Source organism: Miniopterus natalensis, chromosome 2, assembly GCF_054644295.1.
Source record: "Miniopterus natalensis isolate mMinNat1 chromosome 2, mMinNat1.hap1, whole genome shotgun sequence".
NCBI classification, from domain to species: domain Eukaryota; kingdom Metazoa; phylum Chordata; class Mammalia; order Chiroptera; family Miniopteridae; genus Miniopterus; species Miniopterus natalensis.
The window spans coordinates 25,422,748-25,443,994 of NC_142082.1; the positions used below are offsets into that span (position 1 = coordinate 25,422,748).

Here is a 21,247-nt window from a genome sequence, read left to right on the forward strand (position 1 = left end):
CCCAAAAAAAGCCTGATGGCTTTGCCCACATTCTTCGTCCTTAAATAATAAGGTTATTCTCTTTGAAGCAGCCATTCTATGACACTTGCAGACTTGCCCTTCTTTTATTGTTAGTTGGCCTAAACCCTTATATGTCAATGTCTGGGCAGTGGATGGTTCCCAAACATTCTCATGGACTCATGAAATCTTGACACTTGGTAGATTTATAATTTTACTTTGTAGGTGGTTACAGTTCTGTTTGCACTAATTTGTCAAATTCAGTTAGCCTGATATTTTTGGCTGCATAAATTTGAAAAATGCAAACAAGGAGATAGAAGTTTATTTCTTTTTCATGTGAAAGGCTAGGGCAGGCTGACTAGTGCTGCACAGTAGTGCCCAGGGACTCACATTACCTGTTTGTGCTCTGCTGTACTAATTAGTGCGTGCCCTTTGTCTTCAAGGCCTCCTTACACACCTGTCAAGGTGCTGGAGCATCAGCCATCACATCTGCATTTTAGCCAGGAAGGTGGAGTAGCAAAGCTCCCCTCCCCCAACTCTCTTTACTCAGTTTCACATTGTACTGTTTCTTATTGGCTAGAATTTAGTCACATGGCCACCCCTAGTTGCAAGGGAAGCTGAAAATGTCGTGTAGCTAACTGGGTGCATTGCAGCTCTAAAATAAGCCTAAAGTTCTATTACTAAGGTGAAGGGAGAACTGGTGATCTCTGCCACGGGGAAGAGGTATTTGGGAACAAACCTTTTTTATGAAGTTAATTCCTGTGAATATTTTCATGCCTTATGATAGACACTGTAATTAGCGAGTTTTTGCACAACCCACCTCTCACGCAGGTCTTTTCAGCTATACTCACACAATCTGTGCTGTACCTTTTAATGCTATAGTTGGTGGAGGGAAGTGGAAGGGAGGGCTGGTGCCCCATGCTGGACCTGTGCAGTCACTTGCCAACCTGCAGCTGGCAGTGAGGGGAGGGCTGCTACCTTCATCTTTGTAGGCCAGGCATAGCTGGAGAGGAGCCCAAGGACTCCACTCAGGGCTCCTTGCAGTTGCTGGGTGTCCATATGCACAGTGCAGAGGGATGGTGCTGTAGACAGGTCTTGCAGCAAACAAGGTCATTGGAGTTTAGTGAGGGGACCAAAGTCTTCACCACCATGGCCCCAGAGCCTCTGCTGCTCAATCAGGGCCCTGAGCATTCAGAAGAACATGTATTAACTCGCATTGGTTACAAGTGTTTCAGTTTTGTCCTAAAGCTGGTTATGGAAAAGACGTGGAGAACTTGGCTTTCCAGTAGGCTGTAGCCTCTCCTGAGCTCCCTGCTGGTTCAGGCCCCTATCCCTGTCCCACCATGTGTATTGGGTGCAAGGGGATGGCTGTGGAGGAGGAGGGGTGCCTGGAGCTATGGACTGCCTGCTGCACAGACCCTGTAAAGCTGCAGCCAACCCCCGGGGTCAGTGACGGGGTTGCTGTGGCCTCTGTTCTGTGGATCCCGTGGCGGGCTGCTCGTAAGAGTCAATCAGGCTCCTGGGCTTTAGACCAGGGTTTACGCCCTGACCAACTTGTGATGCAGGTGGGGCCAGCTTTATGTTCTGTGTTTGGTGCCTTTATTTCCAAATGGGAGGACGATTTTCATAGGCCGTTCTCTTCTGTCAGAACTTGGAAGGACAAATGGAAATGTCTCCTCCTGGGAGAGTGTGTAACATTTTTAAGTGTATTTGCCTTAGCTTTGCTTTTATTCAGTGTTAACCATCTCTCTCCTAGATTGCCAGGCAAACTAGCACATGCTTTATGCCCCTCCCCTACCCCAAATAAATCAAGCACCCAAAAAGGATAAATTGTCACCAGGTTTTATGACCCTGTGGTTTCAGTACCCACATTCCCGTTAGGTGTGGTTAGCTGGGGAGAAATGAGCATGGTTTTTCTATTAATAATGCTTTTCACAACAGTACAACTAATTCTTAAAACATACTATACATAACTATAAACTAAGCATGATTTTGGACAATAAAATACACCTCTTAAAAGTTGTGGTAAAGTAAATGTTTACGTATAATTAAGTACTTTACTCACAGTTTTTCATTGTTTTTAATTTTCTTAATCTAATGATTAGTTTGCTAATCCTTAGTACACACTTTTTGCATTCATTCTAAACCTTTCCCTTCGGAGCCAACACCTTTCCTTTTGTGACAAAGCTCTTTGGCCTTTGTTCTCCCTCTAAACCTAGAAAGGTGTCACTACCTGCTTGTACTCCATGAAGGAGGCAGCAAGCTGTCTTGCACCCTGTGGTCCAGGAGGTTTCATCAGAGCACCCTGGCCTGGCTTGCTTTTCTTGTGCTCAGAAGTTGGCCAATCCATGACCAAAAGCAAGTGAAAGAAATGAAACCAGGCATGCCATGGGCCTCTGAATGCTAGCAAAGACGGACAATCCCCTCCCTGACTTCATAGCTCTGACCTCCAAAGCCAGCTTCTTTGTCACATTCACTAAACGTTATCTTTGCAACTGTCCCACAGCTGAAATATCAAACTTGCTCTGACCATGACTTTTCCTTTAAAGGGCTTAAGAGTCTGGTGTGTTTTTTCAATCACATCTTTACTAGAACTTTCTAGAAAGTAATCTGATTGCATCTTAGTGAAGTGTCCCCAGTGTAATCCCAGTCTAAGAACTCTCAATTGCCCTCAAGTGGCACCACCCACCCAGCCTCTTTCACAAACAGCAGAGAAGGGAGCTCTGGCCAAGCATTTGAATGAAAGTGACAGATGAGACACCAGCTCCTATCCACACTCTTTTGGGATGCAGTCTGCCATTGGGAGCCATTTCCAGCTTCATGACCTCAAACTCCACCACCCATGCTGAGTCTCAGTTTTTCATCTGTGATAATGGGTTAATTTAAAAGATCTTCCTTGGAGGTGGTTGTGAGTATCAAACAAAATAATGTAAAAATATGGAATGTCACCAGCATGCAGGTAACACTCAACATCTAGTAGCTGTCATTGCTTAGTCAGTCACTTGGTTCCATTAGAGGGGCTAATTAGGGCCAAACTGCTCCATGATTGGCCCAAAGTGGGAGATAAGAGTGGACGTGGTGGGGCCACCTTAACCAGCCCATAGCCTTGGGTCTGTGTCTGGGGAAAAAGGAATACTGAGGGGCTTCCCAGCAGCTCCCTGCTGCTCGCCGAGATAGGGCAGGGGTTCTCATATTTGCCAGTCCCCTGTGCAGGGTAAAACTCTTCATTTGCATTCATAGATAAAAAGACTTCTCACTTACACCCTCTGTAACTCACCCAGCACCACTTTGTTTTACAAATACAGTAAAGGCCAATCAGTGCCCGTGTGCTGATAGTCACAGGAATGTCTCCACGCTTCTGTGAGGACCCTACATCAACGAGTGTCTAAGACTTGGTCTTTACTTGCAATATTTCTGTAAGACACTTTGAGTGGCACCTTCTAAGTCACTACAGATGGCATTACTGTTGCTGGTTACAGAAAGTCTAATGACGTTGACAGTTCTGCAAACATTCTGCAGAAGCCGCCTGAGATGTCCCCTCTCACTCACTTCCCTCGTGTCCCCATCTTCCAGGCAGGAAGTGGCTTTCTGGGCGGCTCTTGCTCTGCGGGCCGAGTCACTGAGCCAGCTGTGGAGAAATTCTCCACTGTCCTCAAACACCTGCTCCCCAAGAGTCTATTTCTATCTACTGGGGAAGAAGGGCGAGGTTGGGTGAGCCAACTGCTGACTGTGTTGTGTAGGAAGCCTCGTATTGTGCCAGTAAACTGTTGCCCTTTTTTTTTTTTCCGCAGGAATATTTTTATCCGAGATACTTAGGTAAGTTTAAATCACTGCTTCCTTTAGTTGTGATAAAGGCATAGCTTGGGGATATGTGTTACATGTCAGAGAAACCATTGGTCAAAACCTCATTACCAAGTTATTCCTGGAGAGACGATTGCTTAATTACATAGTGAGTTTCAAACTATCCAGAGCACGCACGCAGGTCAAAACACATGTGTCTTTTGTACCATAATGATCTATGTTAACCTCAATCCAATGCCATTATTTGCAAACCTCATTTCTGCTCTGAGGCCAGGCTTATTATTTGGGAACATGATTGATATAGTAATTCTCAGACCTTTGATCTTAGGACTCTGCATTTCTGACATTATTGAGGATGCCAAAAAGCTTTTATTCGTGCAGGCTGTGTTAATTGATAATTGCCAAGCTATTAATTAAAACGGAGAACATTAAAAGTGTTTTTATTTCATTTGAATGACAGGAATGTACAAGCAAACAGTCTTGGCTATTGAGCAGTGATGTCATCGTGTGTAGGGTGCCCTCTGGAAAGCTCTCCCGCACACTAGGGAGAAAGTGAGAGTAAAAGGGCAAACAGCAGCTGAGTCCTATCAGGGCAATGGCATTGACCTCCTGACAGCCTGAAAGAGGCCCTGGATTCCCCTGAGAACCACTCCTCTAATTAATACCGTTTTAAGATGTTTTGGGATGCATATCACTTATAACGAGAGAAATGCCCTCCGGGGTCTTCCTTGTTAATTTTGTAAAGTGCATGTAGGTAAATGTTCCATTGGCCTTGTATCCTCTTAGAGGTACCTTCTCTGGGTCTGTATCTGGCAACAAGCAAAATAGACTTGTGACTGGCCCTGAAAAGCCTGGGAACCCACCTGGTTCTGGGCTCTCTGTTGGTCTCTGCAGGCATCATTGCTGGGTATATGGGGATTGTTTCCAGAGGCAAAGGGTTACCAGTTATCCCATGAGCCCACCCTTTAGGGACCATCTGTTACCCGTGCCAGTGTCCCCTTAGGCACGGAGAAGTAGCAGAGACCTATGGAAGACCGTTTCTGCACAACTTCAAGTTTTCCTACCATCCCGGGATGCATGTGCTCAAGATACCAAGCCTTCCGGCCCCATCCATGCTCATGTGGACCCTGCACTGTCAGTCTGCATCTAGCACGTCAGACAGCTTCACTTTCCAAAGCAGGTTGACTTTCAAATGAAGGGCAGTGTTTCCAAACGGGGGGTCAACTTGAAATGGAAGTTTAACTCTATGACTACAATCAGAAAACTTACTGAATGTTCTTAGTGGTTCTACTAGACAAGGGTAGAGGGAACCCCGTGGGGAAGCTGTGGATGGGGGGTGGTAACGCTCTCTGCGTACAGTCTGCCCATTTGGTGGAGGCACTTTCCTTTTCGCCGGTGTTAAAATGTTTTGCTAAAGTGCATTAACAAAAGCTAAACTGTGTTATTGCTGGAGGACTGAAGCACCTAGGACATTGTGAACAATCTGCTTTTCCTCAGGTGTCTAAGAGACTGTAGCAGTATTTCTAAAGTCGGTTTCATCTCCTGTGACTGAGGAATGACACCCCACCCGTTTCTCTCTTGCAGACTGCATTAATAAATATGGATCTCCATACACAAAACACCCAGATTTTGTCAAATGCGTTCAAAGTAAGTCCATCTCCTTCCTGTCTTCCTCAAAGCTTTGTGAGTTTGGGTAACTTTAAGCTTTGTTGTGGTTTTGGGGGGGGTCTTGACTATTTCCATTATCTTAAAGGGCTGTAACACCTGCCTGAGGTCTGCTCCCTTTTCAATGAACTGTCTTGTTGAAGCAAGTATGTTTTGGTTTTGAATTAGCACGAAATGCACACGGTATGAAATTGAAACCTTTCACAAGGGTGTAAAGAGAAAGCACTTCCCTGGCCCTGCCTCCTAGTCAGCCAGTAAGTTCTCTTTCCCAGACGCCACCACGGTTACCAGCTGTAAGAATATATAACATGAGCAGTCTCAAGGGTAGCTCACCCTACACATGATTTGACCCCACTTCTGCCACCGGATACCATGGACACCTTCCACATCAGTACATACAGAGCTGTACACCACGTTCCCGTCAACACTGGCAGTGGGTAAGGAGCATAATTTAACCAATGTGTATTGGTGGCCGTCTAAGCTATTTTCAGTTTTTTATTATTATAAACTAAACCAGAGTGATATACCCTTGTACATTTGTCACCTCTCACATATCTAAGTATATCTGCAGAATAAATTCCTAGGGATGGAATTGCAGAGTCAAACCTACATTCATCTTTCGTTTTGATACAGGTTTGGCCCAAATTATCCCCCCAGCAGTGGATGAGCAGGCATGCGCATCCCTCACACCTTTGACAATCTAACTTTTTTATTTCTTCCAATATAAATGGTGAAAACTGACATTTTGTTATGTTTTATTTTATTCAGGCATTTTAGTTAATGTTTTTCTTACTAACAAGTGAAGCCAACCTTCATGTTTAAGGATCTTCTATTTCTTCTGTGAACAATTTGTTCACATTTGTTACCTATTTTTCTCAATTTGTAGGCGCTCTTGAGTAGATTTTACCAATTTGCATTTGTACTAAAGGTAGCAATTTTTTTTGCTCAAGTCATAATACGTCTTTTTTTATTGTTATTTTAAGTTATCATACAGTAAAAATGACATTCCTTTTTTGCATGTCATTAACCCATCCATGAATTTTAACCTACGCATAGAACTGATTCAGGGCCTTCCTTGGTCTGAGTGTTTCAAAGCTCAGCCCATGGTGTTGGTATTTTTACTGCACCTGTTCCACAGGTGAGAAAAGCTGAGCTTCTAAGGGCACAGCCAGTCTCCACACAGCAGGACCTGTCCTGCCCTTGGTGTCAGACCTGCCATCTCAGGGACAGCCCAGAAAGCTGGCCAGACCCAGAGCTGCTTATAGTCCCTGGCTGGCCAGGGCTTAGCGGGGCTGCTGTGTCCAGCCACCCTCCTGTCCACGTGGTGGCCCCACACTTCACCTCACTTGTTCCCACCACAGACCCCAGCCCCAGCCCAGATGAGCAGAGAAAATGATCAGTTTAATGTGGGAAAGGAGAGTAGTGCTGCTGTGAGACCCAGGCTCCCCTCTCACCCCTGGGCAGAGGCACCTGTTAACTCAGAGGAGCCAAACCCATGGCCATGCTCGGAGGGAGACCTGCAACCAGCTCCTCCCCTCAGGATCAGGCTATTACCTCAGCCTCCCCAGGGTCATCCATGACCTCACTGGGGCCTGAGGCAGACATGAGAGCAGTTCAGCTTTGAGTCATTTTGGGTTTTTGTTTTTAGTTAGCATTTTTTTGTTCTTGACCATTTGCTAAACCAGTTTCTTATTTTATAATAATGTATTCAAATTCATTAGGTTGTTTTAGTTCCTGGGTTTTTTAAACTGTCCATTTTCTGAAATTATAAAAAGGTTCTCTAATGTCTTATGTTTAACTGTCGATCCACCTGGAATTTCTCCTGACGGGGGAGGGATTTCGATGTGTTCGTGTTTTTCCAGATAGCAGCCCCCTGTTCCAATACCATTTATGTAAAAGCACTGGGATTTTGCTCAGAGAGAAGCCACCTCAATCCTGGGCTACGCTGTTCCTATGTGAGAGATTTCGTGGCATTAAAGTGACTTAAATCATTTGAACAACAAAGACAATTTCTTAATGGGATTGAGGCTTTCCCTCCTCCTGGGTGGCTGGCAGCCTGGGAGATGAGGAAGGAGGGAGAGTCCCAGAGCCGCTGATGTTTAGAGGCGAAATCTCGTGCAGCTGCTGCTTATGCCAGATGTGTCTAATACAGTTCCCAGCAGCTTAGGAAGCTGCTTCCACGCCTGGTCTCTCCACCCAGCCCAGGACCCCGTGTGACCCTGAAAAAGCCTCTCACCCCTTCCCTCCCTGTGAACCCAGTACCTCCTCCGCAGGCACTTCACCAGGTCACTGTGCGCCTCAGATGGCTCCTGGGCAGGATGAAAGTGTCTGAAGCCAGAGGTCCTGCACAAAGACACCGGCTGTCCTTATAAAGGGACCCTGTAAAGACTTTAGGGAGTTGGGCTGTCACTTGGGGAAAGATGCACACCCTGTCTTGTGGTCCCCAAAGATATGCCTTCAGGTCAAATCAGGCAACTTTGCACTGTTTTCATCCATTCCCTCCTAAAAATAGCCTTATCTGGCCCTGCCCGGTGTTGCTCAGTGGTTAAAGCGTTGGCCCGCACACTGAAGGGTTGCGGGCTCGATTCCCAGTCAAGGGCACGTACCTGGGTTGCAGTTTCGATCCCTGGCCATGGTCAGGGCTCTTGTGGGAGGCAACCAATTGATGTGTCTCTCTCACGTCGATGTTTCTCTCTCTCTCTCCCCCTCCCTCCTTCCCTTCCACTCTCTCTAAAAATCTATGGAAAAAATATCCTCGGGTGAGGGTTAACCACACACACACACACACACACACAAATATTCTTATCTGGTGATAATGGGCAGTTTATAGCTAAGTGCTTTGGTTATCCATTATTATTAAAATTAAATCAGTAGCTTCAAAGAGGTCATCTTTTAGTTGCCAAAGTGTTCATCCCAGACAGGCCCAGGCCTGGGACAGACGTTCCCACTGACAGTTACACCTTCCCTGTTCAGATTCCCTCATTGGGCTTGCGCGCCTCCAGCAGGAGGTTTCTGCAGCTTGGGTTTCTCTGCTTTGCCCTGTTGGGGCTTGATGAGCCCCACGCCCGATTCTCCTCTTGAGGGAGGATTCCTTTGCCCTTTCTCTTCTGTCAGAACAGTGGGCCCCCCATTGGAGCACACTGTCCAGGTTATAACTTGTCATTACCTTCCAATGTTAGGAAGGGGGAGTAAAGAGCACCTGGGAATGCCATCCTGTTGGATGTCAGCAGATGTTTCACATTCCAGGCCACAGCAACAAATGAGTTCCTTCCTCCCTCTCCTTCAACACAGCCATCTCAAGGCCAAGATAAACCCAGTTATCTCCTAAACAGCTCCTTCCATTTGGAGGCCTGACGTCAGGGCTCAGATCACTTGTCAGCCCAGAAACCCTCTGCAGGCTTGCTGGGGGGAGGTGGTGTCAGGGCAGGGGTGTTAAGTGGGTGCCTTGGGCCTGCAAAGGTTTGTCTTAATTCCGAAGAGGTTTGCTGGGCACCTGCTGAGTGTCAGGCTCTCAGATGCTCATTCCTCCTTCCTTTTGTTTTGGGGATAAACTTCGTTGTTGTTTTCCTTTCTATTGATTTTATTGGGGCGACATTGGTTAATAAAGTTATGTAGGTTTCAGGTGTACAATTCTATAGTACATCATCTGTATATTGTATGGTATGTTCACTACCCCAAATCAAGTCTCCTTCCATCACTGTTAATACCCCCTACACCCTCTTCTACTCCCCCATCCCCTTTTCCTCTGATAATCACCATACTGTTATCTCTGTCTGTGAGTTGCTGGTTTGTTTTTTTCTTAATCCCTTCACCTTTTCCACCCAGCCCCCCTCCCCTCTGACAGCTGTCAGTCTATTCTCAGTACTATGAGTCTATTTTACTTTGTTAATTTATTTTGTTCATTAGATTCCACATGTAAGTGAAATCATATGGTACTTCTCTTTCTCTGAGTGGCTTATTTCACTTAGCATAATTCTCTCCAGGTCCATCCATGCTCTCACAAAAGGTAAGGTTTCCCTTTTTATGGCTGAGTAATAGTCCACTGTGTAAATGTACCACAGCTTTTTAATCTACTCATCTACTGATGGGCACTTGGTCTGCTTCCAAATCTTTGCTATGGTAAATAACACTGCAATGAGCATAGGGGTGCATCTATTCTTTTGAATTAGTGTTTTGGGTTTCTTCAGATATATTCCCAGAAGTGGAATCACTGGGTCATAAGGCAGTTCCATTTTTAATTTTCTGAGGGAAGTCCATAATGCTTTTTTCCCACAATGTTGCACCAATCTGCATTCCCATCAACAGTGCACAAGGGTTCCCTTTTCTCCAAATCCTTACCAGCACTTGTTGTTTATTGATTTATTGATGATAGCCATTCAGACAAGTGTGAGGTGATATCTCATTGTGGTTTTAATTTGCATTTATCTGGTGATTAGTGATATTGAGCATCTTTTCGTATGTCTGTTGGCCATCTGTATGTCTTCTTTGGAGAAGTGTCTATTCAGATCCATTGCCCATTTTTTAATTGGATGATTTGGTTTTTTGGTGTTGAATTGTATAAGTTGTTTACAAATTTTGGATATTAACCCCTTATCAGATGTATCATTGGTAAATATGTTCTCCCATTCAGTGGGTTGTCTTTTCATTTTGTTGATAGTGTCCTTTGCTGTTCAAAAACTTTTTAGTTTGATGTAATCCCATTTGTTTATTTTTTCTTTTGTTTCCCTTGCCTGAAGAGATATATCAGAAAAAATAGATCTAAGAAAATGTCAGAGATTTTACTGCCTATGTTTTCTTCTAGGATTTTTATGGTTTCAAACCTAACATTTTAAGTCTTTAATCCGTTTTGAGTTTATTCTTGTGTATAATGTAAGAAGGTGGTCTAGTTTTATTTTTTTTACACATATCTGTCCAGTTTTCCCAACACCATTTATTGAATAGACCATCTTTACCCCATTGTATTTCTTGTCATACATTTATTATAGGTTCTTGCCTCCTAAAGGCATAGGTTTATTTCTGGGCTCTCTCTTCTGTTCCATTTACCTATATGTCTGTTTTTGTGCCAATATCATGCTATATTGATTACAATGGCTTTGTAGTATAGTTTGATATTAGATAATGTGATTCCTCCAACTTTGTTCTTTCTCAAGATTGCTGTGGCTATTCGGGGTCTTTTGTGATTCCATATAAGTTTTTGGAATATTTGTTCTAGTTCTATGAACTACACCATTGGTATCTTGATAGGGATTGCACGGAATCTATAGATTGCTTTAGGTAGTATGGACATTTAAATGATGTTAATTTTTCTATCCATGAACATGGTATATGCTTCTACTTATCTGTATCTTCACTTTCTTCAGTGTCATATAATTTTCTGAGTACAGGTTTTAACATCCTTGGTTAAGTATATTCTTAGGTATTTTATTCTTTTTAAAGCAATTGTGAATGGGATTGCTTTCTTAGTTTCCTTTTCTGATAGTTCATTATTGGTGTATAAAAATGCAACTGATTTCTGGATATTTATTTTGTATCCCACTACTTTACTGAATTCATTTATCAGTTCTAGTAGTTTTTGGTGGAATCTCTAGGGTTCTCTATATACAGTATCATGTCATCTGCAAATAGTGACAGTTTTACTTCCTCCTTTCCAATTTGGATGCCTTTTATTTCTTCTTCTTGTCTGATTGCTGTGGCTAGGACTTCTAGTCCTATGTTGAATAGGAGTGGTGATAGCAGGCATTCCTATCTTGTTACCGATCTTAAGGGAAACACTTGCCGTTTTTGCCCATTGAGTATGTTGGCTGTGGGTTTGTCATATATGGCCTTTAATATGCTGAGGTTTGTTCCCTCTATTCCCACTTGCTGAGAGTTTTTATCGTAAATGGGTATTGGATTTTATCAAATGCTTTTTCTGCATCTATTACTATGATCATGTGGTTTTTACCCTTCATTTTGTTTATGTGATGTATCATATTTATTAATTTGCAGATATTGTACCAACTTTGCATCCCTGGAATAAATCTTACTTGATCATGGTGTAAGATCTTTTTAATGTATTGCTGTATCTGGTTTGCTAATATTTTGTTGAGAATTTTAGCATCTATGTTCATCAGGGATGTTGGCCTATAATTTTCTTTCTTGTAGCGTCTTTATCTGGTTTTGGAATTAGGATAATGCTAGCCTTGTAAAATGAGCTTGGGAGTCTTCCTTCCTCTTGAATTTTTTGGAAAAGTTTGAGAAGAATAGTTGTTAGTTCTTCCTTGAATGTTTGGTAAAATATACCTGTGAAGCCATCCGTTCCAGGACTTTTGTTTGTTTGGAGTTTTTAAAATTATTATTACTGCTTCAATTTCACTAGTTATAATCTATCTATTCAGATTCTCTGAATCTTCCTGATTCAGTTTTGGAAGATTGTATGTTTCTAGGAATTTATTTCTTCCAGATTGTCCAATTTATTGGCATATAGTTGTTCATAATAATCTTGCAATCCTTTTTGTATTTCTTTGGTGTCAGTTGTTACTTCTCCCCTTTCATGTCTGATTTTGTTTTATTTGGGTCCTCTCTTTTTTCTTGATGAGTCTGGTTAAAGGTTTGTCAACTTTGTTTATCTTTTCAAAGAAACAGTTCTTGGTTTTATTGATCTTTTGTATTGTTTTTCTAGACTTAATTTTGTTTATTTTTGCTCTGATCTTTATTATTTCCTTCCTTCACTGCACATTTTTTTTGGCAGGGAGCTGTAAATGCCTTCTGCCGGTAAGCAAGTAGGAACTGGGTCCAGTGATCAGAGGAATTTGCTTATGGAATGGTGCATCACCTAGAGCTGCCTCAAACCCACCTGAGGTCAGCCCTGCGGTCCCCATGTGCTGTTCTGAATGCCTTCCCATGCTGCCACACTTGCTGTGACAAGGGTTATACTCTGAGGGCAGAGGGGACAAGGAGGGTGAGGTAAAGTCCAGCCCCAGGACTAGAGAGATGAAGGGACAGACCTTGGCAGGAAGGAGCTCTGAGGGATTTTCTTCTGGGATAGGTGTTGTGTCACAGAATGGTGGGTCACCCACAGTAGAAAACACCACCCCAGTAGAAGTTGGTATTGGCCCCTTGGTCCTGGGAACCCTGAGTTTTTTTAAGGAGGGTTTAGGCATTCTAGGCAAATTCTAAATGAAGTTAACCAGTCTTTCACATCAAAGGTACATGTGTGTACTTCTGAAATAACTTTAAATCTTTAATAAATATGTCAAGCACACACCACCTCCCTGACTTCCCTCCTGTGGGGGCCTGTCTGGGCCTTGTGTTGAGATCCTGAGGGGGTGTCAGGTGAACCAGCTGCTCAATCCAAGCTCAGGTGCTGGCCAGGCCCCAGCATATGTTGCCCACCCCTGGTCTCTCAGACCCTCCTGCCCTCAGAGCCCCTTCCTGTCAGGATGAAGTCAGGAAAACAGATCTGTCCCTTCATCTCTCTAGTCCTGGGACTGGACTTGACTTCACCCTCCCTGTCCCTCCTGCCCCCAGAGTATAACCCTCATTACAGCAAGTGTGGCGGAATGGAAAGGGATCCAGAGCAGCATGTGGAGACCGCAGGGCTGACCTCGGGTGGGTTTGTGGAAGCTGTGGGTGACCCACCATTCCGTGACCAAATTCCTCTGATCGCTGGACCTAGTTCCTACTTGCTTACTGGTAGAAGGCGTTTGCAGCTCCCTGCCAAAAACAACTGTGCAGTGCCTCAAAAAGACTGGGAGATGTATTCAGTCTACACTCTTAAGTGTTCTGTTGGCCTTGACAATGCGAAACAAGCCCGCTTTGAGGTGTGCCATGGAAAAGTCACAAGAAAAACATGATGAGAGACTTGGTTCCAGTTTTCAGACACAATTACGCAGATTCCCCAAAGATCGGTGTGCCCAGGCTGCATGGACAGCTGAGGGAACACAAAGCACAGTGACAAGGGCTGACACCAGCTCACTCGAGGAATGCGGAGACCACTTTCCCCCTGTGCTGGCAGCAGGGAAACAGGTCTGCCAGGAACTCATTGTGATGAGCAAGCCCTGTGGTGGAAATGCTGTCCCCAAATTTGCAGTCAGGCTGGAAATGTCAGGCGTTTTAAGAAAGAGGTGATGAACTGTATGTGAGTCCTAGCTGGTAGTGCTCAGTGGTTAGAGTGTTGGCCTGTAGACTGAAGGGTCCCGGGTTTGATTCCAGCCAAGGGCACATACCTTGGTTGCAGGCTTGACCCTGACCCCAGCTGGGGCTCCCAGCTGGGGCTCGTGCAGGAGGTGACCAATCGATGTATCTCTCTCACGTTGATGTTTCTTTCTCTCTCTCCCTTCCACTATCTCTGAAAAGCAATGGAAAAAAATATCCTTGGGTGAGGATTTAAAAAAACAAAAACAAAAAAACCTGTACGTGACATCAGGACAGACCCTGGCCCGGTGCTTTTAGCAGCCTGAGGGCCTGTTGGCTTGGGCCTGTTCCCAGTGACCAGGCAGTGGAATGAATGGTGACTTCAGATCTGTACAGGGTTGGGGCAGAGAGGAAAAGCTGGAGAACCATTGCATCCTAGTTCCCCAGGGGTCAGATGATCCTCTACCCACCTGCCACATTACCTAAGATGGGCTATTCACTTCGTAAATTGAAAAAGTAATAATATCTGATTCGAATGCTATAGATGGACGTATGGCCCTTGGAAACAACACTAGTGACATTGGATGAATGGTAGTGAGTGCTGTGTGTTAGAGAGAATGTCAGTGTAGCTGGTCTGAGCTGTGCCCAGGTGGCATGCCCCTGGTGTCACCTGCTCCTCTTCTGCCTAGTCTGCCACCTGCCTGGGCCTGGGGAATTTTGACAGGCAATTGTCCTGGGTGACAGGGCTGCTAGGGAAATGTACCTAGCTGCCCTTAACTAAAAACAAAACCACGAGAAGCCGATTTTGCTTGTATCCACTCACCACAGGCACTGATGAGTTCATTGAAGGCAGTCTGGGTGCCTTTTCCCTCCTACTGTGAATGAGTCAGTCTCAACCCTCAGTTTGGACCTCAGCCATGGACCTTGTGCTGTTCAGGGGCTGGATAAGGCATGTTCACCCTGCACTGGAAGAGAGGAAAACAGGAAAGCAACAGAGAGTCCCTGGGAGATGTTTAATGTGAAGAGGCTCATGAGAGAAAGTCAGTAGATTCTGCAAGGAGCGTAGGCGAAAGCAGCTTTAAAAGGGGGAAGAGAGAGGGCCGTTGGGGAACAGATGATTACATGGCTCTTTCTGTGTGAACTGGATGGGACATGCTGCTGGACGCCAATGTGGACACTGAGCCTGGAGCGGGTTGAGTCAGGACACAGCTGCATTTGATGAGTCTCTGGAAAACTCAAGAGGTGAGCAGCGGTGGGTGCAGGACCTGCTGCTCCCAAGACCTGCCTGGGTTCCTCCACCGGCTGAGTGTAGCCAGCTCAGGGTTTCTCCACCTCCCAGAAATGTCTCAACCGTCTTGTAGGTCTGTAGACATGAGCCTTTCTCAGGCCAGAGGAGTGTGGCCTCTCCACAGTGTCCAGAAAAGCCACACAGTGTTTTGAATTGAGCGGCGATGGCAGAGAAGTAGATGGAAAGGCCCGTATCTCCCTGCCAGGTCCACCTCGGCACGGCCAGGGACCTCGTGGTAGGATTCTTGGAGCTCTGGGCACAATCAGACAATCATAGCTTTCCGGCAAGTACTCTGCTCTCAGCCACTTGAAGCCTGGGAGCAACTAATGGCCATGTGGATGGGTAAGCGCCCGGCCAGCCCCGTGTTATGGAAGCTTCAGCTGTGTTTGTGAGAGAGCCCTCGGAAGGCACTCCACTGGGACAGTCTCAACTGCGATCTCTAAAACAGGTGGAAATTATGCTGGTGATTTATATGCTCATGATCCCAGGCAGACAGCTCCGCTAGCGTAGGTCAGGCGCACCCGGCCTGGGCACTGCCACCCTGTGCCACTGTGGGAGGACCTGGGAGCGATCAGTGCAGCCTGGACCTGAGGCAGTCCCCTTTCCTGTGCAGGCAGATTGGGGGGGGGGTAGAAAGGGGGGTGGCACCCCCACAGAGGCCAAGCCCAGTGGAGAGAATGTTGGCGAAGGTTGATGGGCTCGTGGTTTGAGTGGGCAGGGGGCCTGGCCTGAGGGGGTGGAGATATACACTGGGGATGGGGGAATGTTCCACATCTGCCTGGAAGGCCCTTGGGTCAGCCAGGGCTCTGTTGACCTGCTCCCTAGGAGGTCCGAGCTCATGGGGCTGAGCGAGGCCCACCCCTCTCCTCCCTTACTCCCTAATGGGCTGAAACCCCAACCTCCTGGCCCTGTTGGTAGGTGGCCACTCCTTCCTGGAACCAACCCCGGGGGCCTGGCCAGCCTGTTCTGTGACCTTACTCCTTCCCAGAGGTGGGGATTCTATGTGGCCAGCCTGGGCCAGTAAAGAGGATGTTGGTGCCCTGGATCTGCCTCAGAGTGCTCCTGCCTAGGGCCAGTGTGCCCAGGGGCCTGACCAGAGGCTGTGGTCCTGCCCACTATGACCGGGCCATCCCAGCAGGCCGGGAGCAGCTCAGGACAATTTTCTCCTTCCTTTCATTGCAGACCTGCCTGACCAGTGCTCTCCAAACCCCTGCAATAAGGAGGGGACCCAAGTTTGCCAAGACCTCATGGGCAACTTCTATTGCCAGTGCAAAGCCGGCTGGGGGGGAAGGCTCTGTGACAAAGGTAAGGCCACTACAACCACAGGACAAGGGTTGAGGGTGTGGCTATTGAGACCTCCCTGAAGGGCTGCCGGAGAGGCACCTAAGCTGGAGATCCTATGTCTCTCCTCCCTCTTTCCTCTCCCTGCCCCACTGGGGACACAGCCATGCTGGCCTGTTCTGGCTGAAACAGGAATGGGGAGGTACGGAGGTGCCCGCAGACTGTCCTAGAGTCCAGGCTACTCACTGGCCAGCCTCCACTCAGCTCCCAGGCAAGGAGGGAAGAGATGGGCGGGCAGGGCATCCTAGGCCCCTCATGAGAGTCATCCCAAGAGTGAGAATGTTTTACAGTGCCAGAGGCCCTGATTTTGCCTCTTGGGATGGGGCAGTATCCAGCTTGAGAAGCCATCTGGTCAGCTCCTTGAGAGAACTGGGAGGAACGGAGTGATTCCTCTCCAAGAGCAGGACTGAAGCAAAGGAAGGGGCCACCGTAAGGCAGTAAGACCACCACACAGAGCCTAGTGGCTACCCCTGTTAGCCTCAGCCCCAGCGATTAAAAAGGGGATGAGTAGTTTCCTCTCCAACCTCTCTCGAGTCTTCAATTATAGAGTGTCAACAAAGAAGCTGCTAGAAAAATCCCCAGGACCTGATTAGGACTCTCAGGCCAACCCCTTCACTGGTGGAGAGCCCTGTCCCACTTCAGGGCCTCCCGGTGTTCCCTCCTGGGGCAGCTGAGCCGAACTGGAGGCCCTGCCCACAGGTGGTCTGTGAGGGCTCAGCTCAGCCTGTGTGGGGCTTGGCCAGACTGAGTTTGGGCCTCGTGGCTGCCTGGCCATATCCATCCTCGGGTATTTTAGACTTCTGCTCTCGTCCCATGCACACTTGGATAGCGACAGAGCTGGCACGGTGGACTGTCACCACCCATAGCATAGGAGACCTCCCTCTTCCTCCTGCCCACGATCTGAGGGTGGATGCAATGGAGATAGACATGCAGACACTGTCGCATGCTTTAGGCGGGTGTGTGTCACCTCTGGGCTCTCCCCAGTCCCTCTGTGTCCTGTGTGTGCCCAGATGTCAACGAATGCAGCCAGAAGAACGGGGGGTGCAACCAAATATGCTACAACAAGCCAGGCAGCTTTCACTGTGCCTGCTACAGCGGCTATGAGCTCTCCCAGGACAGCAGGAACTGCCAAGGTAAGGCCCAGGATCCGGGACCCATTGGCTTTCCCAGGCCTCTCTCCTCATCGCCCAGTCACCCACCTCTCCGTTCCTCCCTTCTTTTACTTTTGCAATTGCCAAGTTGCTGAAGTTGGCAGTCACATTGGCTTCTCTGCAAGAGGCTGTTGGCAGTGGCTGCTTTTGGTTCTGGAAGGGAGGGAAGAAGGGAGGAGGGGTGTCCTCCAGAAGGAGCACATGTCTGGGCATGTCAGCAGCCAGAGGGAGCTGCCCCAGCACCGTCTCGTCAGCACCACAGACAGGATGATTCACTGTGTCTGTGGACGAGGCCAGCCCAGCTGAGACACAGATCTCTGCCCCTAGAAGGGATACAGCTGTGGGGCCTCCTTCCAGTGCCACGGAGCCGGCAGGCTTTTCTGTGCAACTAAGAGCCCAGGACATCTGGGGGGCCGTGGGCAGTGGCATGGGCTAGAGGCTCCATTCTCAGGGTCTCACCCCTACACACACCCAGCTCCCTTCCCTAAGGCCCCTCCTGCCAGTTGCCAGCATTCCTCCTGGAAAGGTCTGCTCACTGAGTAAAGCAGGAAGCAGCTCAGCAGCCCACTCCCTCTCTGCTTCCAGTCCTCCCTGGGGCTCCCAAGACCTAGCACCCTGTGCATACCTGTAAGGGACACTGTATACTGTGTCCCCATCATCTCTGCTCCTGTGCAACCCATGGTGTTGCCTGGTCAGAGTCGCCATGGCTGCACAGAAGCAGCACCCCACTTTTCAGGAGGAGACGGCTTTCTCTCCCTCTGCCTTCCCTTTGATCCAGGTGTGCTAATACCTGTCTGGCTGCCGCATCCCTGACAGTCCAGGCACGCTTCTTAGTGCTGCCAGCCGCTCACCCAGGCAATGGGACACACAGTGATCAGGGTGAGGCAGCGGCAGGCACGAGGGTCCAAAGCAGGAAAGGAGGCCTGGTGCCATTGGGTGAATCTCTGAATTGGGACAAGGGAAACTCTCTGTTCGAAAAACAGCTTCCACTATTGTTCACATCAGTGGTCCCCCTTGGTGACCCAGGAGGTGTTCCTGCATCCATAGGACAGTTCTCACCTGAATGCACAGAGTCGCCCATGGCCCTTCCCATCTGCCTGCCTCAACCTGAGACCAGCAGCTGTCCGTCAGGGTTGCTGGCCAGGTGTCAAGTTCAGACCCGGCTCTGTCAGGCCTGAGGAAAGTCTTGCACCCTGCAGGTACGTGCTTGTCTTTAAGAGCAACCGAGGACACTGCCATTGTTGGGCAGAAGTATTTTACACAGCACCCAGTGGTCTCACTATTACTTGAAGACCCTGTCTGCAGACCAGAAGCTCTTGAACTCAGGGTTTGCATCTGGTGCACCTGCAGCCACAGGGAGTTCTTGGGGCTGCCAGACACATTGTCAGGTTCTCAGTTGAAGGTATCTACTGGACTCTTTAGAACCCCCAGCCAGTGCACCACAGAGGAAAGCCCTGCTTTAACCTTCTGGAAAGACCCCAAGTGGCCAAATTACTAGCCTACTTTCAACCTAGTCTGTGAAGCGTGGGAAGGACACAGTGGTCTGAGAGAACCCCTGCATTCTGCTGCCTCCCCCCCCCCCAACAACAGTGTGCAGAACAGCAGGGTGGGAGCCTGCACCTGCCTGAGTCCAGGGGCAAAAGGCACTCTCATTACCATGACTGATTAGTAATTAGTGTGATGGCAGGAGCCCCACCTCATTGCCAGGTTTTAGGGTGTGCCTGCAGATACTGGCCCTCACACAACCCCTTCTCTTGACCATCACTATTTCTTTTGGGACCTTGGGATACCATACCTTGGCACAGGATGCTTTGGAGAGTGAGGACCGTGGGAGAGACTGGATTTTCCATCATGTCCTCCTTGGATGCTGGGAGAGAGGAAGTGGAGGTCCCTGAACCCGTTTCAAGCACTTTCCTGGGGAAGCATGAGAAAAGGGTGCACTGGGCTGATGAGTTCAGGGCTCAGGACTCTCCACCATCTCTCCTTGGCTGCAGGAAGGGACTGGGCAGCCTCAGGTTGTGTGGACGGGCAGGTGAGCTGGGCTGGCCCCTCTCTTAAGAGGAGAAGCAGATGAAGGCCCCGTTGGAGGAGGCACCTGTTTCAGGGCCCGTGGGCCCCTTGGCCAAAATGCACACAGTGGGGTTGGACCTGGGCTTTCTGTGCCCAGTGCCAACACCTTCTGCCTGTCTGCCCAATGTTCAGCTTTCCTGGGTCACCGCACTTTGTGATTAACAGTCGGACAGTGGCATCTTCAATGGGCAAAGTGTCAGGAAGGTTGAGGAGGGAGGAGGGGAGAGGGCTAAGGTCATGGCCAAGGACGGGAGTGGCGGCATGGCCTAGGCCCCTGCTCCACCAGCCACATTGCAGGAGGCTCTTCGGCAATACAACTGCACTAGGAGAAGAAAACAAGATGACTTGGGGTCATGATGGACACGGTGGAGTTCAGGGTTCCCTCTGCTGTTTCTTATGGGGAAGAGATGGCCCAGTACTGGGTGTGTTGGCATGCAGCAAGGACAGACTCCTGTCAGGAGAGAAAGTTCCAGTCCTACCCACTCCCACGCCCTTCCTTGGTGCTACAATGATGCTGGTCCCCAGGTGTGTTCCAGGCCGGCAGCTCTGGGACTTGTGAAAGTTCAGCCTCCCAAGTCAGAAAGTTGGAGTGGGCCATCTAGGTCTAGCAGAGCCCTCAGGGGCTCTCTGGTAGTTAGGGTTTGAGGACCCCCGTCTAGGGCATCATGGAGTGGCCAGCAGGGTGTTGTCTGCTGTGGTCAGTTTGCCCTGACAAGCCAGCCTTTGTGCTGGGCGCCTGCTCCAGCCAGGGCGGCCCCCAGTGTGAGTGTGGTGCTCACCCTGGAGAGCAGTCTCCTCCCTGCTCCCGGGGGCTCTGCCCGGTGTTCTGGTGCCAGTCTGGACTCACCACCGCACTTGAGGGGAAGCCAGGTTTCTAAGTTCCTGGAGGCGGGGTGGGCCAGTCTGGCTCCTGAAATGAAACACAGGTTCAGAGGCATCACTACAGATCAATACTGATACAGAAGACCTGGTGGTTTCACACACTTCCTCTCGGGAAGCTTGTGCTGTTTGTGTTGGCTCGTCCTTACATCTGTGAGCAGTGTCTTAATGGTTTTCATGTCGGAAAGCCTGTTTTTATTGGTAAACTAACTTTGTAAGAAAATTATGTATAGTTGCGAAGCTTTTTAATACAGGGCTTTTGTTTGGCTTTTGTTAATTCTCACCTGAGGGTATTTTTTCCATTAATTTTTAGAGAGAGTGGAAGGGAAGGAAGGAAGGAGGGAGGGAGTGGAGGGAAGTAGGGAGAGAGGTTATATGTATATATAGAGAGAAACGTTGATATAAGAGAGACATTGATTAACCTCCCACACGCACCCCGACTAGGGCCAGGAATGAACCTGCAACCCAGGTACGTGCCCTTGACCGGGAATTAAACCTGCGACCCTTCAGGGTGAAGGCTGACACTCTACCACTGAGCCACACTGGCCAGGACCCAATACAGGGATTTATGTTGCCAAAGAAGGAATCATATGTTATGTGAAGTGACAGCCACACTTTCTAGAAGTAACAATTGCACTTCCTAGATATTCCTTCTGTTGCTGAAGGGAACAGATTTTTAACTGCAGGGTTTTTCTACTTATTGGTTGCCAAAGCGGCAGAGTGTATGGAAACATCAGGGCAGAGCTTTGATGGTGTGTCATTACTGGGGTATTTGATTTCCAGTGGACAGAGCCCAGTGTGAGTAGAGTGGAGGCTGTCCCTGGTGGTGATGAGCCTAGGGTACCTGGAGGGAAGCAAGGGGCTCCAGGGATGCAGGGTGGGACTGCAGCTCACAAGGCCCCCAGGGGTTACTTTTTTACCTTCCTGTACTGCAGTTGTT

At 48.0% G+C, this 21,247-nt stretch overlaps 1 protein-coding gene across 1 annotated transcript in view; it reads left to right on the forward strand.

Annotated features, from left to right (window-relative positions):
- GAS6 (growth arrest specific 6) overlaps window positions 1-21,247 on the forward strand; it is a 44,460-nt gene that overhangs the window by 9,811 nt on the left and 13,402 nt on the right. Inside the window, exons 3-6 of the mRNA XM_087813688.1 lie at window positions 3,789-3,813; window positions 5,383-5,445; window positions 16,049-16,171; window positions 17,218-17,340. Coding sequence (XP_087669814.1) covers window positions 3,789-3,813; window positions 5,383-5,445; window positions 16,049-16,171; window positions 17,218-17,340 — 334 coding nt within the window. The remainder of the gene's footprint in view (window positions 1-3,788; window positions 3,814-5,382; window positions 5,446-16,048; window positions 16,172-17,217; window positions 17,341-21,247) is intronic.